Source organism: Pelophylax lessonae (assembly GCF_965119305.1).
Source record: "Pelophylax lessonae genome assembly, chromosome: 12".
Lineage (NCBI taxonomy): Eukaryota > Metazoa > Chordata > Amphibia > Anura > Ranidae > Pelophylax > Pelophylax lessonae.
Window position 1 is genome coordinate 44,990,319 of NC_138779.1, and position 24,081 is coordinate 45,014,399.

Below are 24,081 nucleotides of genomic sequence, written 5' to 3' on the forward strand. Positions count from 1 at the left end.
ACGGGCTGTGGCTAGTGGAAGGGTTACGGGCTGTGGCTAGTTGAAGGGTTACCGGCTGTGGCTAGTGGAAGGGTTACCGGCTGTGGCTAGTGGAAGGGTTACCGGCTGGGGCTAGTGAAGGGGTATGGCCTGGGCCTAGTGGAGGGGTACTGGTTGTGACCAATGGAGGAGTAGGGAATGTGGCTAGTGTAGGGGTACCGTTTGTGCTTAGTTGAGGGGTACTGGATGTGGCCAGTGGAGGAGTAGGGAATGTGGCTAGTGGAGGGGTACGGGATGTGGCTAGTGGAGGAGTAGGGAATGTGGCTAGTGGAGGGGTACGGGATGTGGCTAGTGGAGGAGTAGAGGATGTGGCTAGTGGGCAAGTTTGGGTGTGCATAGTCGGAAAGTAAGGGCTGTACCTACTAGGCAGGTAAGAGCCATGCTGTGTGGATCTAGTGGGCACAGGCTGGGTACAGTATCCTCCAAGCTTTATACACACAGTGTGACTTTTACCATCTTGTTATTGCACAATCTGGCCACCAAATAAAAGATATCTCTACAAATATTGGTATGTACATTGTGAAAATTTGGTAAAATAATAGCAACCAGTCACAAAAGTTCATCTTGGCTAGCAGATTCTCTCCCTTGGCCAGGAAAGGACTTGTAGACAAAAGAATATATTTTTCTTCAATTGTTCCAGGACTGGTTAAGCAGACATTCTCTCCTATCTGTGGCACATTTTATTTTTGGGGAAAGCAGCCTGACTTCTGTGGGCCTGTGATCTATTTCCTGGTGTCAGACAAGGCAATTCATCTGAACGCAGAGTTATGCGGCCATGTTTGTGTCTGGATGTTGTGTACAGATAGCGGCTCTACGGCTGTCACCGGCTGTCTCTGTATACTCTGATTAGACGCAGCATGATAATACACCTGAGATAGATCCGCGATATTTCAGAGTATCATCTCTGCGCTGTCTGTATTCCGATTCTCCCGGCTCTCTGCTGATTTTATCTCCTCATACATCACCTCTATTGTCGTCTCCCATTTAAATAACACAAGTTCTGCCATTATTCCCCACGCGGTGTCTGTATTCAGCATCTGTGCCGGGACTGCACACTGGGTCACATGTCATTGTTAAAGGAACCTTACCTGTGCAAATAGCTAGACTCATTTACCCTTCTCCGAAGGGAAGCCATACTTCCCTTTAATCTCCCTGTATTACTCTATTGTGAAGATAAGTGTCCCTCAATAGGTCTTCAAAAACTTACATGTTATTGCATTTCATTTCCTTTCAAGAATGTTAATACTAAACTCCAAGTGAGCTGCCAAATAAGCAGCTGAAACATTTTACACATTTTACTTGCCAAATGATTTGTATTTTTGTCCATCCAGTTCTGAGATTTACACAGCTCTGCCAAATAACCCAGTCCTATCTAGCACGACAGGAGCCCCGATTTCTCTCTGCTGCAGTTCAGTGACACTTAAAGCGGAGTTCCACCCTGAAAAAGATTTATTAGATAAAAATACCCCCGGGACAGTCAGGGCTAGTGCATTTAAGTAACGATAGCCTCTGAACTGTCCCCTGTTTCACTTACCTTTTAGAAGAAATGCTTACCTTGAAAATGTCTTGTCCAGCGCTGCCATCTCAGGTGTGGGCAGCTGAAGCCGGAGCGTCCTCTTCGGTGACGTTGGAGTCCCAGAATGCCCTGCACTGGCCCTGCTCGTCACTTCTGGTGCAGGCGCATCATCCCTGTACAGCTTCTAGGCATGCCCAGAAGCTGTTTAGCAGGGAATGACGCGCCTGCACTGGAAGTGACGAGCGGGACCGGTGCAGGCGCATTGACTCCTGGGAGCGATGACGTTCAGCTCCCAGGAGTCAATGCAGGCAGGAAGTGATGTCGGGGGCCGCGGCTGCAGAGAGAGGAAGGAAGGTAAGTATATTTTCATTAAAAACAAGGTAAGTAAAGCACAAAAAAAATATTGAAATTATCCAATTCTTTTTCAGGTACATTAAAGCAAGCGGATGGGGAAAAGTTGTTTTTGAGTCCGAAACTCTGCGTTAAGCTGGCCGAAAAAAGGTTGAAATTTGGCCGGTTCAGCAGGGACCGTCCAAATTTCGATCTGTCTATAGGCAGGCTGGTTGTATTGAAGTTGATCCATCAGTCGACTTCAGTACAATGAACCTGTCAGGTTTTTTTTTCCAAATTGCTGCTGGCTGCTATAGCGGCCAGCAGTAATCATTGTATTCTGCTAGTGGGGAAGGCTACCCATGCTGCCGGCAGAGCATATTAGTGCTGCAGGAGGGAATACCACATCAACATTGACTGTGTTGATGGGAGAATTGGGCATTTTTCATTTCCTCAACCCTTGCTTGAAGGAAAGAAAATAATGCCTCGTTTCCACTGAGCGGATCGGTTCGGGTTGGTTCGGTTCGGTACGCTATTTTGAGTGTTTCCATTATGACAGTGGCCCATACAACCCAACCAAACCGCACCATTCCTGGTCCTCCTTCAGATGTAGGGCCATAGGAAATGGTACGGTACGGTTAGGGCGGAGCTACTGGTGTCACACGATACATTCCACTGATTGGGGGACAGGGAAACGTCAATGCTCACGTCAAACGAAAAGCTCAGTCCAGATAATAGTCCAGACTTGCAGTGGAAACGCTCACCTGAATAGCCGGACCATTATAACCCTTCCAAACTGTACCGACCCGAACCGTTCCACTCAGTGGAAACGAGGCATTAGATAATGCATGGCCAGCCTTACAGGTCTTATAAACAATGTAGGGTATGTGGGACTATAAGTGAGACACCAGCAGGTAATGCCCAGCATCTCCATCCCTGTATCAGAAAAAAACGAAGGTTGAAAAGGATTAAAAGGGGTGCATGCACCTCTTTAAATCCTTTTCAACCTTAGTTTTTGCCTTACAGGTCTTGTCCCTCACCCTACCTGTGACTGGACAGTGAAAGGAGAAGCAGCAGGCTCTAGAGCTCCTCTCTGTCACTCTGCTCTCCACTACTATCAGCATGCTCTTTGTTAACACAGCATAACTGATTGGCTTCTTGTGCTACCCTCCCCCTCCCTTTTTGAGCTCTGTTCTACAGAAGAAAGCAAGTGGCCTCTAAAAAGTCAAACTCAATTACTGCATAATAAATGCTCGGATATTTCTTTCCTTAGTTCCTCTCTCCCCCCTCATTAACCACTTAAGCCCTGGAAGATTTTACCCCCATTCCGACCAGGGGTTTTTTTGCGATTTTTTTTTTTTTTTTTTTTTTACTGCGTGACTTTAACGGACAATTGCGCGTTCGTGCGACGCTGTACCTAAACAAATTTCACGTCCTTTTTTTCCCACAAACAGAGCTTTCTTTTGGTGGTATTTGATCACCTGTGCGATTTTTTTTTTTTTTTTTTTTTTTTTTTTTTTTTTTTTGATCATGCGCTATAAACAAAAAAAGAGCGTAAATTTTGCAAAAATAACTATTTTTCACATTTTTTTTATATGAAATTCCCCAAAAAAAAATATAAAAATCAAAATTTAACATTTTCGGCCAATTTGTTTTATGCTACGTATGTTTGGTAAAAAAAAATTGCAAAAAGCGTATTTTGATTGGTTTGCGCAAAAGTTATCGCGTTTACTAACAAAGGGAAAGATTTTTGTCATTTTTAGTGTTTTTTTTTTTTTTTTTTTTTTTTAACGAGTAATGGCGGCAATCTGCGATTTTTTTTTTTTTTTTTTTTTTTTTTTTTGCGGGACTGTGACATTGCGGCAGACAGATTGGACCCTTGACTGACATTTTTGACACTTTTGGGGTTACCAGTGACATTACTGCAGTAATCAGTGCTAAAAATATGCACTGTTACTGTAAAAATGACACTGGCAGGGAAGGGGTTAACTGTATTGGAGAGGGAGGGGTTAAGTGTGTCCCTAGGGGCGTGTTTCTAACTGTGATTGGACATGGCTACTAGTGTAAAAACAGAGATCAACGGTTCTACATAGTAGAACCGTCTGATCTCCATTTTTACACAGGGGAGAATGACAGGCGGCTTGTTTACATAAGCCGCCCGCCTTTCTCCCGCTCTACCGGCGATCGTAGTGTGACCGGCGGACATCGGGTCCGCCGCTCACACGCGCGGACTCCTCTGTGAACGAGCCGCAGGGGGCTCACAAACCAGTCACAGGCTAGTGACGTATATATACGTCACTTTGCCTGGCCGGGGCTGACCGCCGCAGTATATCTACTTGCGGCGGTCGGCAAGCGGTTAACATGCTGATTACATTTTTCAAAGAAATCTTCTTGTTTCGTGATGTCTTTACTGGTTCTCTGTGTTTCTCTGTGCAATACAGGCAGATCATTGCTGATGGAGGGGGCCGGCATGGTGCTGTGCATATCTTCCTGAAAAGATCACAGCACCTGGCCTCAGTACTGTACTGTATATATTTAGTAGTGAAATATACAGTACATTGAAAGGGTAAATCCACTTTTGTGGGGAAAAAAAATTGCAAATAAAGAAAAATAATAATATAGCGTATACAATTGTGACAAGTCATATTGTAATTAAATGTTATTAAAAATGACTTTTCCTTTTATGTCGAAAAAAAAAAGAAGGGGTTTATGGTCTGGTAACATCAGTAACACACCTCCATCCCGATACATACATAGGAAAAAGGGGAAATGGCCCGTGGGACTTTATATGAGGTGTGTACATATGGCTGGAAGTAGAAAATGAAAACCAAATGAAATAAAATAAAAGAGTAGCTTTTATTGCGGTAAATTAGAAGTGCATAAAATACATGGTAGTAAATCACATAATGTATACAGCATAATGATACAGTATATCACAGTCTCACCAATATAGCCATAAATACATATATCATAGTAAATGAGTATAGTGCATCTTGAACTGACGCGTTTTGCGAGCTGTACGCTCGCTTCTTCAGAGTAAATGCATAAGAATTATGTCTAAAAAGAGAAAGACATGCGTATATTGGAGAAACAACAAAAAACAATGGAGTAGAAAAATTCAATGAAAAATATATATGAAAAAGTATTCTGTAAATATGAGGGACTCAAAAGGAGTGGCAAATACTTACAGGCCAATGTATCTGGAGTGGTAATGGGCTAACTGAGGCGGCGGTGGGGAATGCCTTTCCTTTTATGTCTGCAGTTCTGTAATTTTCTGAAAATGCAATCCAATATGGCTACCTGGAGGTGTTCTGTACACAGAATGTATACTGACCACACCCCCAGAAACATCATTTCCTGCTTGTGTGATTGGCTCACCAATTTTCCCAGAAGTTTGCATTAGAGTGCAAGTCAGATTTCTGGCATCCCCTGCAACAAAAATGTCATTTTTGGTGAGATACTCCCAATAGGAACACGTCTAATGGAATGCAAGCCCAGCAGCTTTCCTCATTAGTGCTCTGCAGGTGCACAGCTGACTGATCATTATGAAACCACTCCCATTTAGATTCATTTTCCCACTGGGGCACAGAGAAACGAAAAGGATTTCTTCAGCATAACAAAAGGTAGGAATCTGTGACAAAGGTTGTTATAATCCCTGCAATGTACAGAGATCACCCAGAGGGGAATGTTTTTTTTTTCTTTTTCCCAACAAAAAGTGGAGTTACTCTTTAATGTATAGATGATTACAGAACCACATTCACTTGTATGGAGTTCAGCTTGTTATATTGTATTATGTATATATAAATCTAGAGATATAAATATAATATATACAGATAGTGTGTGTGTATATGTGTGTGTATATATATATATATATTATGTATGTGTGTTTTGTATGTGTGTGTGTGTGTATATATATATATTTGTGTGTGTATGTATATGTATATATATTTAGATAATGAAAAAAATATATATGTGTGTGTGTATATACAGTGTGTATGTATGTATGTATGTATATATGTGTGTGTGTGTGTGTGTGTGTATATATACAGTATCTCACAAAAGTGAGTACACCCCTCACATTTTTGTAAATATGTTTAATTTAACTTTTTTTTTTTTTTTAGGGTGTACTCACTTTTGTTGTCAGCGGTTTATACAACAAAGGCTGTGTGTTGAGTTATTTTGAAGTGACAGCACATTTAGACCCCGTTCACAATGGGGCGATCCGACTTCCCGGGGCGACCTCACAGGTCGTGGCGCACAGCTCGCACCGCGACCTCGGAGCGGCCGGCACGGACTTCATAACATTGAAGTCAATGCAGGTCGCTCCAGGTCGCCCCAAAGAAGCTCCGGACCCTTTTTCTAAGTCGGAGCGACCTGTGTCGCTCCTATTAGAACGGGTCCACAGCTTCTCTATGGCAGGCGACCTGACAGGTCGCCCCAGTGTGAACGGGGTCTTACACTGTTATACAAGCTGTACACTCACTACTTTACATTGTAGCAAAGTGTCATTTCTTCAGTGTTGTCACATGAAAAGATAGAATAAAATATTTACAAAAATGTGAGGGGTGTACTCACTTTTGTGAGATACTGTAGATAGAAAAAAATATAAAAATGCTATACACAAGACAGCTAAGGTTTTCAGACATTTGTGCATTAAAAAAAAAAAAAAAAAAAAGTTCCTTTTCTTTTTTTGCTTTTCATTTTATTTGCTTCCTCTCGGCAGATTGTGGTGAATGCCATTGTGGACACATTGAAAACTGCATTTCCTCGATCAGAGCCACAGAGCCCGACTGATGAGCTGAGCGAGAACGAGGTGGATGGCAAATCTCAGAATGATAAGAAAAGCACTAAGTGAGTATCCCAGTGTCCTGTACAGAGCATGGTGCGGAGTGTGGTCTCATGGCATGGTCTCCAGGCTTCTCTCTTCTCGCAATAATGCTCTTCCGTACATTTGCAGAGCAACTAGTATTTTATTTTTAAAGTGTCACTCAGAGCCCATTCACACAGGGGCAACACGACTTGCCGGGGCGACCTCGGAGCGACATGCACGGACTTCATATAATTGAAGTCAATGCAAGTCACCTCCAGGTCGCCCCAAAGTAGTACAGGACCCTTTTTCTAAGTCGGAGCGACTTGTGTCGCTCCTATTAGAACGGGTCCTGTACTACTCAATGGCAGGCAACCGACCGCGACTTATCAGGCGACCAAGTCGCCTGACAAGTCGCGCTAGTGTGAATGGGGACTAAACCTAATGAAAAAATTCAAATATAATATTTTGTACCTTCATAAATAGTCCTCTAAATACCTTTTGGATAGCAATGTGAGATTGACTACACTGAAATATATGGTAACTCTCTGCGCAGCTGACTTCCTTTATGAGGGTGGCTACACTTTCTCTGCATATTCCCACTATACATTGGATGTAGCCACCATCCTCTGCACAGTCCCACTACAGACTACTTGCTGACACATTCAGTGCCAACATGGAAAGACATTTGTAATATCTTAGGCCCCTTTCACACTTGTGCAACTTGTCATGCGATTTGGGACTGCAAAATCGCATGACAAGTCATTCTCCATTATTTACAATGAGTACCATTCATATCTGTGCGACTTGAAGTCGCACCGACTTCAAAGTAGTCCCTGCACTACTTTGGCACGATTTTTGAGCGTTTTAAGGCCAAAGACATTCCAGCCCAGTCAAACTCGCAACAAAGTCGTGGCAAAATTGCGCGACTTTGAAGTTGCACAAGTGTGAAAGGGGCCTTATCCAGCCCATTCATCATTGTCCCGCCCACATAAATGCATTGCAGTATGCAAGCGCAATGAATCTTGGGAGATGTAGTTCAAGAAGAGCATGTGAATACCATAAATTGCATGCAATGCCTGCAACTCAAATCTGGGGATTCAGAAGAAGCGCTTCTGTGGATCGCGCTGTTAAAACATAATCATGATGCTGGAGAAAAAAAAAAAAACCGAATTAAACATCGTTTGCTGATTGTAATCAGCAGTGATGTTTAGGATATCATGTGGATTGGAAGTTCATTCTAAGCTGGAAGGTTTAATGAGACTTTAATTTGTAGGATAAATGATATTTGGTGAATCACACAATGTCATTGTTGGCAGAATATTACAATCTTTAATTTTATTTAGATGTTGATAATGATGGCTGTGTGCATTAATGGGTTGTAAGACTAAAGCTGGCCATAGATGGGTTTGATTGGCCCTTCTATGCATTGGAGGGGGATGGGGGAATTCTCCCTGTGTCATTGTATTCTGACATTTCGGAATACATGGATCAGCTACAGGGCCGGTGCAAGGATGTTTGCCGCCGTAGGCAAAATAAAAATTGCCGCCCCCTGGAAAACATATTCATTTTCCTGGCACTGCAGGACCCTGTAGTGCCCCTCTCCCTCTCACCCCCATCCCAAGTTGCTGAAGGGGTTAAAACCCCTTCAGTGACTTACCTCGGCACTGGGTCAGGCTCAGCCTACTCTCCTCCCCCCGCGCATTAGACCTCTCCATAGGAAAGCATTATTCAGTGCTTTCCTATGGGGATTTTGGTGACGCTGGAGGTCCTCATCCTGATTCCGGGTGCAGGATGCTGGCGCCCCCTGCTAGGTTGCGCCCTAGGCGGCTGCCTAGGTCGTCTTACAGGTAGCGCCGGTGTTCCGTGAGAATTACCTACCCTGTGAGAATTACCTACCCCTCGTCACTTCCGGCCAGAAGCATCTGAGCAGCGCAGCAGTGCGCATGCCCAGAGCGCCGGATACCTAAAGGCAGAACAGAGGAGCTTACTAGTGCGCATGCGCACTAGTATAAAACGATCACGGTGTACCGTGAAAAAAACCTACCGACGCGGCACTTACCTAAAACAGCTGTGCTGACATACGAGTCATCCCCGCACCTGTCCCGGTCACTTCCCTGCTCTCGGCAAGTAAATATAAAAGCGGCTTTCGGCTCAGTGATTTATGTTTTCATACAGCCGCCGCCGCTTTTATATTTACTATCCGAGAGCAGGGAAGTGACCGGGACAGGAGCGGAGATCACTCCTATTTCAGCACAGCTGTTTTAATGTACCCGCTGCATTACATACAGTGCCGAGTACCGGAAGTGACGAGGGGTAGGTTTTTCTCACGGGTAGGTAATTCTCACGGAACACCGGTCCTGATCAGCTATAGCCTGCAGGGCTGATCTAAAGGAAGTTTTCCAACAAGACACTTGTAGAGAAGTCAGTAGATTGACCTTCTGTACAATCACAGTACCCATATTGGATCGATATTCAGCCGGTCCCTGCTGAACTGGGTGGATTTTGCTCTATCTATGGGCAGCTTTACAGTATTTCTGCATATAGTTTGTATTTCTGTATGTACACTGGGCAACATGCCAATTTAGGACTGAACTTTGTGATTTTTTTATTTTAAAGACTACACTAGCTAAGTAAGCCATCTCCAAAACCGAGTGCTAGATTCCTGGGTGCTGCGGAGATGAGAGCAGAGGCTGCAGAAGTCACATCGCTGTCCCCTCCTATTTCATTGCCTGTACACAAAACGCCTTGAGAGCGCCCAGGAATGGGCTATGATCTCTTCAACTCCATTCACAGTATGCCTTGTATTCTGTGGAAAAATACAAGGCTTTTTGTGAATGAGCAAGGAGGGGAGGTGCAGGGTTGACACTGGAGCCCTTCAATGCCCCAGGCGCTGCACTCATCCCTGCAGCACCCCGAAACACAGCACTTTGAGAAGGACCTGGCTTGTAGCAAGATATTCATTTTACACTGAGCAGCAGCCACCCACACACTGTATACAAATTATTAGGGCTCACCTACTTTTCATTTTTCTGGAGCTCAGCTTCAATACATGTACACACTGTGCTTCCTTGTTAGAAGGCACGTATGCTATTCAAGGTAAGTTGATCATCATAGGCTCTGCTCTGACCTTTCTGGGTGCATTTCCAGCTCATTGCACTCCAGCAAATCGGTCAGAAAAGGAAATGTGAAAACCATTAACTCTTCCACTGCTGTGTGTTACATAAGTAAAATACACTGCTCAAATAAAGGAGCACTTTGAAAAAACATCACATCTCAATGGGGAAAAAAATCATGCTGGATATCTATACTGATATGGACTGGGTAATGTGTTAGGAAAAAAAGGATGCCACATCGTTTTATGGTAATGAAAATGATCAACCTATAGAGGGCTGAATAGAGACACCCCAAAAATCAAAGTGAAAAAATGATGCAGCAGGCTAGTTCATTTTGCTAAAATTTCATTGCAGCAACTCAAAATGGTACTCAGTAGTTTGTATGGCCGCCATGTGCTTGTATGCATGCCTGACAATGTCGGGGCATGCTCCTAATGAGATAACGGATGGTGTCCTGGGGTATTTCCTTCCAGATCTGAACCAGGGCATCACTGAGCTCCTGAACAAACTGAGATGCAACCTGGCGTTGTCGGATGGACCGAAACATAATGTCCCATAGGTGTTCTATTGGATTTAGGTCAGGCAAGCGTGGGGGTCATTCAGTGGTATCAATTCCTTCATCCTCCAGGAACTGGCTGCATACTCTCACCACATGAGGCTGGGCATTGTCATGCACCAGGAGGAACCCAGGACCCACTGCACCAGCGTAGGGTCTAACAATGGGTCCAAGGATTTCATTCCGATTCCGAATGGAAGTCAGGGTGCCTTTGGCTAGCCTGTAGAGGTCTGTGCGTCCTTCCATGGCAATGCCTCCACAGACCATCACTGACCCACCACCAAACCGGACATGCTGAACCATGTTACAGGCAACATAACATTCTCCACGGCTTCTCCAGACCCTTTCACGTCTGTCACATGTACTCATGGTGAAACTGCTCTCATCTGTGAAAAGCACAGGGTGCCAGTGGCGGACCTGCCAATTCTGGTGTTTGGTGGCAATTGCCAATCGAGCTCCACAGTGTCAGGCAGTGAGCACAGGGCCCACTAGAGGACATCGGGCTCTCAGGCCACCCTCATGAAGTCTGTTTCTGATTGTTTGGTCAGAGACATTCACCAGTGACCTGCTGGAGGTCATTTTGTGGGGCTCTGGCAGTGCTCATCCTGTTACTCTGCACAAAGGAGCAGATACCGGTCCTGCTGATGGGTTAAGGACCTTCTATGACCCTGTCCAGCTCTCCTAGAGTAACTGTCTGTCTCTGGAAATCTCCTCCATGCTCTTGAGACTGTGCTGGGAGACACAGCAAACCTTCTGGCAATGGCACGTATTGATGTGCCATCCCGGAGGGGTTGGTCTGCCTGTGCAGCCTCTATAGGGTCCAGGTATCCCCCCATGCTACCAGTAGTGACACTGACTCTGGCCAAATGCAAAACTAGTGAAAAACCGTCAGAAAAGATGAGTAGGGAAAAAAATGTCAGTGGCCTCCACCTGTAAAACCATTCCTGTTTTAGAGGTGGTCTCATTGTCGTCCATCTAGTGCACCTGTTGTTAATTTCAATAACACAAAAGCAGCTGAAACTGATTAACAACCCCCTCCGCTACTTAACCGACCAGATCAATATCCCAGCAGTTTAATTGACCTGATGCTATACTCTGATTAAAAAGTGTTCCTTTTAATTAATATTTTTTTTTTTTTTTGAGCAGTGTACATTGTCCCTTGTGTATAAATTCCACTACAAATATTGCTGTAAAATCCAACATGAGAAGTGAGACTCCTATAAAGTGCCTTATATTCCACTACCTGAATATGAAGCAAAGGCTTACCAGAACAGTGGACCTTAAAGCCCTGAAGTCAGCATTCACTTGAGGATCGTAAAATCCCCAAACAGGACTAGGAATGGGCTTCAGCCACCTCCCTCATCATATCAAATGCCACCCTTGAAAGGGCAATAACAACGCTTCAATGTTTGAAAAATGGCGCCTACACTCTTTGCAACATTCATGATGACGTCAGCATGTGCATCTGGAATGTCTGCCCAACACATTTTGTCACCATACCTTAGGAGCTGCCTGAGGATGTCTTTTGGTAATGAAACGCGCTGGGCTGAGCTGCCAGATGCAGATGTTGAAGTCATTACATATAGGCTGCAAACAATGTATGTAGTTTTTCTTTTCTTTGATAACACTAAGACTCCGTTCACACTGGGGCGACCTGTCGCCTGACAGGTCGCCGTAGGTCGCCTGCCATAGAGTAGCTGTGGACCCGTTCTAATAGGAGCAACACAAGTCGCTCCGACTTAGAAAAAGGGTCCGGAGCTTCTTTGGGGCGACCTGCATTGACTTCAATGATATGAAGTTCGTGCCGGCCGCTCCGAGGTCGCGGTGCGAGCTGCGCACCATGACCTGTGAGGTCGCCCCGGCAAGTAGCGTCGCCCCAGTGTGAACGGGGTCTAATTGTTTTTCACAAGGTTGTAGTTATATGCGCTGCAATTTGTTGGTCAATTCAAAGCCTTTATGTAATCAGTCTTTTAAGCAATTGATGTTTTATGTGAAAAATCTTTTCATTTTGTGCTTTTAATATTGCATGTAACAAAATTTTTGGGCGCAGTTGGTAGCGTGGATATTTAGGGTTTATCAGAAATCGTTGCATTCCAGGCTGAAGCAAGGATCACTAGTGACTGTTTTCATGAAAATGGTTTTTGATAAACAGGAAAACTTGCTGCAGCCCACGATGATTCATTTTCTTTTATGTTTGCTACCTTATTCATTTATATTACTAATCATTACAGTAAGAACTCAAAATTACAACTCGATGGTCGTTAACATTATATTTTGTGTGTTGGATTGGACAATGAGCACTGAACTGAGCGCAGGGAAAGGACAAAGAAGGGATATGTATTCATTATAAAGGCGTACCAAGGAGAGAATGAAGAATGGTGGAAAAGAAAATGGATTGGGCAAGATCATAAGCTGTACAATCTCCAATAGATTTACCATATGCTGTTCAAGGGCCGGTATGATATGATTTTAACCACTTAAGCCCCGGAAGGTTTTACCCCCTTCCTGACCAGGGCCTAATTTGCGATTTGGCACTGCGTGACTTTAACGGACAATTGCGCGGTTGTGCGACGCCGTACCTAAACAAATTTGACGTCCTTTTTTTCCCACAAACAGAGCTTTCTTTTGGTGGTATTTGATCACCTGTGTGATTTTTTGATCATGCGCTATAAACAAAAAAAAAAAGAGTGTAAATTTTGCAAAAATGACAATATTTTTCACATTTTTTTTATATGAGATTCCCCCCAAAAAAATGTAAAAATCAAAATTTTTTAACATTTTAGGCCAATTTGTTTTCTGCTACGTATTTTTGGTAAAAAAAAATCGCAAAAAGCGTATTTTGATTGGTTTGCGCAAAAGTTATTGCGTTTACTAACTAAGGGAAAGATTTTTGTCATTTTTGTTGTTTTTTTATTTAACGCGTAATGGCGGCGATCTGCGATTTTTTTTTTTTTTTTTTTTTTTTTTTGTGGTACTGCGACATTGCGGAGGACAGATCGGACCCTTGACTGACATTTTTGACACTTTTGGGGTTACCTGTGACATTACTACAGTAATCAGTGCTATACATATGCACTGTTACTGTAAAATTACACTGGAAGTGAAGGAGTTAACTTTTTTTGAGAGGGAGGGGTTAAGTGTGTCCCTAGGGGCGTGTTTCTAACTGTGATTGGCTGTGGCTTGAGCTGTAAGAACAGTGATCAACGGTCCTACATAGTAGAACCGTATGATCACCATTCTTACACAGGGGAGAATGACAGGCGGCTGTGTCTACATTAGCCGCCTGCCTTTCTCCCGATGTAACGGATGATCGCGAGGGCAGGTCCGTGACGGAGCGGGAGCGCGCATTCGGCAGCGCGCGTGCGCTCCCCAGAGCCTCACAGGCTAGCGACGTAGACCTATGTCGCTTTGAATGTGAGGGGCTGACTGCCGCTGTAAATATACTGACAGCAGTCGGCAAGTGGTTAAAGAAAAGTATGGCCAAAGCCTTTTTGGCCATACTTCTCTAGTGAGTCACAAAAGTGAACTTACTTTTTTTTTTCCTAATAAGTAGTGAACTTACTTTTTGGTCTCTTGCTATTGCCTACTATCAGCTGACATGGCAGAACGGCTCCAGGCTCTGGAAGGATCCCAACAATATTATCAGGATCCACCAAGCTGCCTACTTGACAGCTGACTCCACCTCTTAGCATACAGCTGATAGGCGGAGCCAGCTGTGCCTGCCCCCTTCCCAGCCTGTCACTTCAGTGAGCGCTGCAGGGATCAGAGGTGGGAGCTGTGACGGTCAATCATTGCTCTCCACTCAGAGCAGACTGATCACTCAGTTCTTGATCTTCACACAAATTGAATGGATTGTTATGGCCTGTCCCTTTTTTATTACATAGTTTTGGTAATTCTAAAGCAGATTTCTCTATCGCTCATTGACAGACGTAGTCTTCTTGATTCTCAAGAGCTGGGTTATGTTGTCTCCGCAGGAGTAGGACTAGGCAGAAAGACAAAACGTTCTGGCTCCACCTTAGGGGCAGTCCCTGAGGGTATATCCTCCCTCTCTCTGCTACAGGGAATCAGTTTTTTTCTGTCTAGTCAGGAGTAAGGACCTAAGTTCCTTGCTGGGATCTTTTGGTCCTGGCAAGACTTTTTTTCTTTAAGAAAAATACATTTTTTAGGTAGTTTTCTACAGTGTTTTTTTCCTGTGAGATCTTCAAGCAAAAATGCCGGACTGGGCGACACTTGTGGTCACCCCAGCCGGCCTACGAGCGCGCGCAGACCATGGCATTGCGCTTGGTCGGCCGCGACATATTCAAGTAAGTATGCGGGGCCGGGCGACGGGCTGGATGTTGAGATCCAGTGGTCACCCCGGTTTCTGCCTACGAGCGCGTGCAGACCAGAGCTCCGCGCTGGGTCGGCCGCGACGGAGTCCCAGTGGAGGGACTGACCTTGCGAGTTAAAAGTCTCGCTTGGACGCCAGGTACCAGAGAGTCGAGGCGTCCGGAGTGGTCCACAAACCCCCACCCCGGTGGAGAGGGTATTGTGAAGAGAGGGTGCCTGTCGGTTCGGTATGGTGAGTAAACGTTCCCTTTTTTCCTCGTTATGAGGCAGTATGTATTATGGGCCCCTCCATATATGGTCAGTATATATCTGATACTTACAAGTCCCCCTTGTAATACAGCATGTGTTTGTGGGAAGTGGACTTGGTTTAAGAGCTAACACTCTACCCAGCAGACTGTAACATTACAGCAGACATAGGAGGTATAATCCTACCTTATGTGTAGTGTATCTTCTGTAGATCCATATATCGCCTCTTAGCAGAGATGCAGGTGGATGTGCTGGGAAAACGATTTCGGCGGTCCGCCGCCATTTTGCCGTAGACCGAATGCATGTATGTCCTCAGGTCACGTCGTCCGCCATGTTTTTGGAGTCTTATGTCTCTTCTATGGGGGCGGCCATGTTTTGTGAGCCCAGCTACCTCGTGGAGAGCTGGGAACGCCGGAAGGCGTACACAGGGGGCGGAGCCACGCCTTCTACCCGGGAAAAAGCAAACAGCTCCTTCCAGTCTGTGTAAGACAGACGCTGACTGCAGTTGGTTGGAAACTGCACTGCATCGGTTGGTGAGCCTTGGGGGTCCCTCTCTCTCTCTCTGTGGGATCGAGAAGCAGGTACTCTGAGGGGCGCTATTGCGCTAGGGGGAGACACACAAAAAAAAAAAAAAAAAAAAGAAAAAGTTTTTTTTTTTGTTTTGCTGGCAAAGGTGTCCTGTATTAACATGGACCCTGCCACTCATGTATCTCCTCCGGATCCCCTCGAGGGGTCTGCGGGATCCTCCAGCACCCCATTGACAATTGAATCATTGTCAGCTATTATGGAAACTTTTGTGTCCCGGGTGGAAGTGGCTTGTCAGGGACAGGGCGCAAGAAAGCGACCCCCGCCTAACCCCATATTATCTGAAACCTCGGATTCAGATTCTGAGCCCATTTCTGCAGTTGCAGGTACTTCATCTGGGATTGGTGTCTCGGGTCCTGTCTCTTCAGACAGTGAGGAGGATGTTTCGGCATCCGCCATAGCCCGAGAGGAAGCGTTGGTAAACGCACTCATTGTATCTGTTCAAGAGACCTTAAGGTTACAGGGTATTCCATCGGAAATAGCTGAAACTGAAATCCCTTTTGGGACTAAAAAACGCATCAAAGTGGCGAAGGTTTTTCCATTGCCCAAATGTTTTGGCAATCCAATCGAAGAAGAATGGCGTCTGCCAAAACGCACTTTTACTATTTCTAAACGCATTGACAGGCGTTATCCGTTTGAGGAAACCCTTATTAAGAAATGGACAGAACCACCTGTGGTGGATTCACCAATTGCTAGACTGAATAAAGCCACGGTTATTCCTTTAGAAGACGCTCCGTCTTTTAAAGATCCAGTGGATCGCAAGATAGAAGCTATGTCTCGCACCATGTTTTCCTTGATTGGATCAGCTTTCAGACGTATAATAGCTATTGGTCTGGTTTCGCAGGCTGTAACTGAATGGACCAAGTGGTTACGCCGGGACTTAGAAGAGGTCCCTCAGGCGGTATCAGATTTGTTGGAACAAATGATACAGGGGTTACAGTTTGTGTGTGATGCGGCGTTAGACGCCACGCCATTATTGGCGCGAGCATCAGTCTCAGCAGTGGTTCTCAGGCGTACACTGTGGCTAAAAGGTTGGTTAGCCGACCAAGGTTCCAAAAAAGCATTGGCTAATATCCCCTTTTCAGGAGAGCGTCTATTTGGAGCCAACTTAGATGAGATCATCAAAGATCTCACGGGTGGAAAGAGCACCTTTTTACCGCAAAATTTTAAAGGTAGAGGAACTCGTCAAAGACGAGGGCCTTCTTTTTCTGCTCACAAGAGGTTTTTTCGTCCCGCGGGTGAAAAAGCTAAGTCCTCCAAAGCTCCTGCAGGAGGCGTCAGGGGTCGTTGGTCGGGCAAGCAAAAGCCCGCCCCCTCCAGACCTGAAGATAAACCATCCAAAGCCTGAAGGTGCGCCCCCCACCCATAACTGGGGTGGGGGGACGTCTTCGCCGGTTCCCGGATCCATGGCTTTCCAGAATCCCGGACAAATGGGTTTGCGAAGTCATAAGGTCAGGGTACAAGATCGAGTTTCGATCTCTCCCACCGGCGCGATTCTTCCCTTCCAATATCCGACTATCCTCAGATCGTTTAGAAGATCTGCGGAGAGCAGTCACAGATTTACTACAACAAGGAGTGGTAGTCCACGTTCCTTGGACAGAGCGGTTTCAAGGGTTTTATTCAAACCTGTTTACAATACCCAGGAAAGAGGGCAAAGTGCGTCCAATTCTGGACTTAAGAGCACTCAATTCTTTCGTCAACATAAGAAGATTCAGAATGGAGTCCATTCGCACGGTAGCAGCCTTCCTGCATCCAGGGGATGTCCTAGCGTCCATAGACATCAAGGACGCCTATCTTCACATTCCCATTTTCGCAGGACATCAGCGTTTTCTACGCTTTTCCGTAGAGGAGAACCACTATCAGTTCGTGGCGTTACCTTTTGGTCTCGCCACGGCTCCGCGGGTCTTCACAAAGGTGTTGGCCCCAATGTTGGCACTTCTGCGCCAAAGAGGTATATCGATCCTTGGTTACCTAGACGATCTTCTGCTTCATGCAGAGTCTCCTCAGACCTTGCTACAAAACATAGAAATTACTATGATTTCTTTACGGGAATTCGGGTGGCTGGTGAACCAGCAAAAGTCATTTCTGGTTCCCACCCAGAGGCTCGAATATCTGGGTCTAATTCTAGACACAGTCAGGACAAGAGTTTTTCTTCCGGTAGGGAAACTCCGAAAAATTCAATCAGCAGTCCAGTTGTTACTGTCCAACAGCTGGTCTTCCCTTCGGACTTGCATGAGGGTTCTGGGGTTGATGGTGGCTTCATTCGAAGCAGTCCCATTTGCCCAGTCCCATACCCGAATTCTTCAGCAAGAGATTCTTCTCAGATGGAATCGGAATCCGGAATCCCTGGACAATCAGATCCGATTGAGCAAACAGACCAGAGAGTCTCTGGTCTGGTGGCTTCGGTCTCCGATGCTCAGCCAGGGAAAGTCATTTCTGCCAATATATTGGACGATAGTGACCACGGATGCCAGTCTATCCGGATGGGGAGGAATTCTCGGTCAGTTATCTGTCCAGGGACTTTGGTCCCCGGAAGAATCCAGGTTACCGATAAATGTATTGGAACTGAGAGCGATCAGACTTTGTCTGGTTCACTGGACCGAGCAGCTCCAGGGCAGCCCGGTTCGGATCCAGTCGGACAATGCCACGGCCGTAGCTTATGTCAATCACCAGGGGGGCAGCAAGAGTGTCCGAGCGGCCAAAGAAGTGGCTTGCATTCTTCGCTGGGCGGAACGATTTGTTCCAGCAATCTCTGCGGTGTTCATTCCGGGGGTGGAGAATTGGCAGGCAGATTATCTCAGCCGTCAGACCCTGGATCAGGGGGAATGGTCCCTCCATCCAGACGTTTTCCACCAGTTGTGCCTACGGTGGGGCACCCCGGATGTGGATCTGTTGGCATCACGATTCAACAGGAAAGTTCAGAGATTCGTGGCTCGCTCCCGCGATCCTCTAGCAGAAACCGCAGACGCACTGATCGCCCCGTGGGGGCAATACCAGCTAATATATGCCTTCCCTCCTCTCGCGTTACTGCCAAGACTTCTTCGCAGGATAGAGGAGGAAGGAATTCCATTAATCCTGGTAGCTCCGGACTGGCCTCGTCGAGCTTGGTACGCCGACATGGTCAGACTGGTGGCGGACGTCCCGTGGAGACTTCCTCTCAGGGAGGATCTACTGTCTCAGGGACCGATCTTCCATCCTGCTTTACGATCGCTGGCTTTAACGGCCTGGCTATTGAGACCCAGGTGCTGAAGGACAAAGGTTTGTCAGCTTCAGTTATTCCTACTCTAGTTGAAGCAAGGAAAGCGACTTCCAGAAAGATTTATCATCGCACATGGAAGTCCTACATTGCATGGTGTGAACCTTTGGGGTTCCGTCCTCGGTCTTATTCGATTAGTCGAATATTGGCTTTTCTGCAACAAGGGGTTGAGCAGAAACTGGCCTTGAGTACTATCAAGGGTCAGGTCTCAGCATTAGCCATCTTCTTTCAGAAGCCTTTGGCTACTCATTCCTTGGTGCGGAACTTCATCCAGGGGGTGCGACATCTGGCTCCGCCAGTGCACGCGCCGTTACCCCCCTGGGATCTTAATTTAGTGTTGTCGGTTCTTCAGAAACCTCCCTTTGAAGATATTAGGGAGATTCCTCTACCCACGTTGTCCCAGAAGGTGGCCTTCTTGGTGGCTATTACTTCTGCACGCAGGGTGTCAGAACTGGCCGCATTATCTTGTCGTTCACCATATCTGGTGGTTCATAGAGATAAGGTGGTTCTTCGTCCGAATCCATCCTTCCTACCAAAAGTGGTTTCAGAATTTCATCTGAATTAAGAAATTGTATTACCTTCCCTGTGTCCTAAGCCCAGTCATCCTCAAGAGTTTGCTTTACACTCCTTGGATGTGGTCCGGGCGATCAGGGTATACTTGAAAACGACAGACTCGTTTCGCAAGACGGATTCACTTTTTGTGATCCCAGATGGACCCAAAAAGGGGTTGCCTGCATCTGCCGCGACCATTTCCAGATGGATCAGACAGACGGTAGTACAGGCTTATTCTATTAAGGGTCGGGAGCCCCCGTTCCCTGTTAAGGCGCACTCCACTCGGGCACTTAGTGCGTCATGGGCCTTTCGCCATCAGGCGTCAGTGGTCCAGGTGTGCAAGGCGGCTACCTGGTCGTCGGTGCATACCTTTACTAAACATTATAAAGTTGATGTAATGGCATCGTCTGATGCCTCGTTTGGCCGCAAGGTTTTGCAGGCCGCAATTTGAGGAGACCAGTGGTCTACCTCGAGGGTTTTTTCCGTTGGAAAATTTTTCTTTAGTCTCATTCTTTGTTTATAATGAGCCTTTAAAACTTCTAGTTTGGCACCGGTTGGGCCTTCTAGATTGGATTTGATTTTGTCAATCCCACCCCTCATTTGTGGCACTGCTTCTGGATGTCCCAGCTCTTGAGAATCAAGAAGACTACGTCTGTCAATGAGCGATAGAGAAAAATGGATTTTTGTAAGATCTTACCGTAAAATCCTTTTCTCTTAAGCTCATTGACAGACGTAGTACCCGCCCCTCTATCATTGAGTTGGGTTGGGTTAAATTCTCTGTACTGCTTTAAAACAGAACTGATTCCCTGTAGCAGAGAGAGGGAGGATATACCCTCAGGGACTGCCCCTAAGGTGGAGCCAGAACGTTTTGTCTTTCTGCCTAGTCCTACTCCTGCGGAGACAACATAACCCAGCTCTTGAGAATCAAGAAGACTACGTCTGTCAATGAGCTTAAGAGAAAAGGATTTTACGGTAAGATCTTACAAAAATCCATTTTTTATAGAGATGATATATTCGGATTGTATAGTGTATTGTCATCCTAAAGAGAGCTTGAGATAGAAAAAGTATATAAGTTTCTAGAGAAGAGCAAAAGTAAGGGAATTGATATAAATGGTATTTCTTTTTCAATTGGCGAGGAGTGCAATATATACATATGAACACTTTGAAAACCCATCAGATCTCAATGGGGAAAAAATCTTATGCTGAATATGTGAGTGATGAGGACTGAGTAATGTGTTAGGAACGAAGGGATGCCACATCATTTGATGGAAATTGAAATTATTAACCTATAGAGGGCTGAATAGAGACATCCCAAAAATCAAAGTGAAAAAATGATTCAGCAGGCTAGTTCATTTTGCTAAAATTTCATTGCAGCAACTCAAAATAGTACTCAGTAGTGTGTATGGCCCCCATGTGCTTGTATGCATGCCTGACAATGTCGGGGCATGCTCCTAATGAGATAACGGATGGTGTCCTGGGGTATTTACTCCCGGGACTGGACCAGGGCATCACTGAGCTCCTGACAGACTGAGGTGCAACCTGACGATGTCGGATCGACCAAAACATAATGTCTTAGAGGTGTTCTATTGGATTTAGAGCAGGCAAGCGTGGGGGCCATTCAATGGTATCAATTTCTTCATCCTCCATGAACTGGCAGTGCGCCCTGAGCCCACCCATTGTGTGACTATAGCGAATGAATATTCGCTATTGTCACACGGATCCTCCTCCTGATCCTCCTCCTGGCCATTCAGGAAGCGGGTCCGAGACCCGTTTCCTGATTGGCCGAAAGGTGAACAATTGCCATTGGCCGAGGAGAAGGAGGAGGGAGACGCGGCGGATTGAGGAGAAGCCGCAGCTGCATCAGGTAAGTGCACGCTGTGGTCACTCTGCATTGAAAGGGGGCACGCTGTGGGCACTCCGCATTTAAGGGGGCACGCTGTGGGCACTCCGCATTTAAGGGGGCACTCCACACTGAAAGGGGGCACGCTGTGGGCACTCCGCATTGAAAGGGGGCACGCTGTGGGCACTCCACATTGAAAGGGGGCACGCTGTGGGCACTCCGCACTGAAAGGGGGCACGCTGTGGGCACTCCGCACTGAAAGGGGGCACGCTGTGGGCACTCCGCACTGAAAGGGGGCACGCTGTGGGCACACCGCACTGAAAGGGGGCACGCTGTGGGCACTCCGCACTTAAGGGGGCACGCTGTGGGCACTCCGCACTGAAAGGGGGCACGCTGTGGGCACTCAGCACTGAAAGGGGGCACTCTGTGGGCACTCTGCATTGAAAGGGGGCACGCTGTGGGCACTCTAAAGTTGTTGTTGTTGTTAATATTTTTTTGTAACTTAATTCTGAATAAAACATTTAACTGTAATTTTATGAGATATTTTACGAGGGCGTGTTTAGGGGCGGAGCAGGGTTGGGTTTTGGTGGGGCAACAAGTGGCGACTGGCGAGTAACTCTTAAGGCCTGGCTAGTAGCTCATGACTTGAAATTTTGAGCCCTGTGTGTGTGTGTGTATGTGTATGTATATGTATATATATATATATATATATATATATATATATATATAATACACAGTGGGTGAATGTGTGTATGTAAATTAATATATATACAGTGCATCTGGAAAGTATTCACACCGCTTAACTTTTTCCACATTTTATGTTACAGCCTTATTCCAAAATGGATTAAATTAATTATTTTCCTCAAGATTCTACAAGCAATACCCCATAATGACAACGTGAAGGAAGTTTGTTTGAAATCTTTGCAAATGTATTAACAATAAAAATAAAAAAAAAAATCACATGTACATAAATATTCACAGTCTTTGCCATGACACTCAAAATTGAGCTCAGGTGCATCCTGTTTCTATTTATCATCCTTGAGGTGTTTCTACAACTTTTTTGGAGTCCACCTGTGCTAAACTGTTGATTGAACATGATTTGGAAAGGCACACGCCTGTCTATAAGTTCCCACAATTAATAGTGTATGTCAGAACTGAAACCAAGCCATGAAGTCCAAGGAATTGTCGGTAGACCTCTGAGACAGGATTGTATCAAGGCACAGATCTGGGGAAGGGTACAGAAACATTTCTGGAGCTTTGAAGGTCCAAATGAACACAGTGGCCTCCATTATCTGTAAAATGGAAGAAGTTTGAAACCACCAGGACTCTTCCTAGAGCGGGCTGCGCGGCCAAACTGAGTGATTGGGGGAGAAAGGTCTTAATCGGGGAGGTGACCAAAAACCCGATGGTCACTCTGACAGAGCTCCAGCCTTTCTCTATGGAGAGAGCAGAACCTTCCAGAAGAACACGCATCTCCACAGCACTCCACCAATCAGGTCTGTATGGTGAAGTGGCCAGACGGAAGCCACTCTTCAGTAAAAGACACATTGCAGCCTGCCTGGTGTTTGCCAAAAGGCACCCGAAGAACTCTGACTATAAGAAACAAAATTCTCTGGTCTGATTAAAAACAAAGATCAAACTCTTTGGTCCGAATGGCAAGCCTCGTGTCTAGGGGAAACCAGGCACTGCTCATCACCTGGATAATACACTCTATATTGTACTGTCTCTACAGTGAAGCATGGTGGTGGCAGCATCATGCTGTGGGGATGTTTTTCAGCGGCAGGAACTGGGAGACTAGTCAGGATCGAGGGAAAGATGAATCCAGCAATGTACAGAGACATCCTTGATGAAAACCTGCTCCAGAGCACTCTGGACCTCAAACTGGAGCGATGGTTCATCTTCTAACAGGACAACAAACCTAAACACACAGCCAAGATAACAAAGCGTGGCTATGGGACAACTCTGAATACTTGAGTGGCCCAGACTTGAACCCGATTGAACAACTCTGGAGAGATCTGAAAATGGCTGTGCACCCATGCTCCCATCCAACCTTATGGAGCTTGAGAGGTCCAGCAAAGAAGAATGGGAGAAACTGCCCAAAAATCGGTGTGCCAAGCTTGTAGCATCATATTTAAGACTTGAGGCTGTAATTGGTGCTAAAGGTGCTTCAACAAAGTATTAAGGAAGGGCTGTGAATAATTATTATGTACATGTTATTGTTATTTTTTTTTTTTTTTTTAAATTTGCAAAGATTTCAAACAAACTTCTTTCATTGTTGTCATTATGGGGTATTGTTTATAGAATTTTGAGGAAAATTAATTTAATCCGTTTTGGAATGAGGCTGTAACATAACAAAATGTGGAAAGAGTGAAACATTGTGAATACTTTCCATATATATATATACACACACAGAAAGAGAGAGCATTTATTTTATTAAATAAAATTAGAGTTCCTTCAAAAATTCCTATATATTTTGTGAGATTTTCTATGGGGGAAATAAAACAAAATAACACACAATCCCTGTGCTGTAATTCACAGTCATTTCCTGCTAAGCCCAATGCGTTTTCCTCTCTCTTCTCTCCTTTTAAGATTTCATATTTTTATTCCCACAATGTAGCAGTCCTGTCATAAGACCACAATCTAAAGTAATATTTGGCTATATTGAGAGCGTTTGATTAAAAAATAATGGGAAGTTAGAGGGAATGATTAATTTTTTCCATATCGAAGTCCTCTAGATAAATCATTTGAAAACCATTGCTCAAGTAGAAACTATTAGTGGTATGCCTATACTACACACCAACACTTATATAGGCCCTGCCAAATTACATTTTTCCACTCCTTTCACACTTGTGCGACTTGTCCTGGGACTTGGTCACAGCACATTCTTTTCAGCTTAAAGTCACAGCGAC

The 24,081-nt window shown here is 45.4% G+C and overlaps 1 protein-coding gene across 2 annotated transcripts in view; it reads left to right on the plus strand.

Moving 5' to 3' along the window:
- Positions 1-24,081, plus strand: part of SNX19 (sorting nexin 19) — a 90,746-nt gene that overhangs the window by 23,219 nt on the left and 43,446 nt on the right. For both annotated transcript variants that reach the window (XR_014226014.1, XM_082273858.1), the window contains exon 6: positions 6,609-6,736. Coding sequence is in view for 1 of the 2 variants with exons in the window: in XM_082273858.1 (XP_082129984.1) it covers positions 6,609-6,736 (128 nt within the window). In the remaining variant the exon portion in view is untranslated. The remainder of the gene's footprint in view (positions 1-6,608; positions 6,737-24,081) is intronic.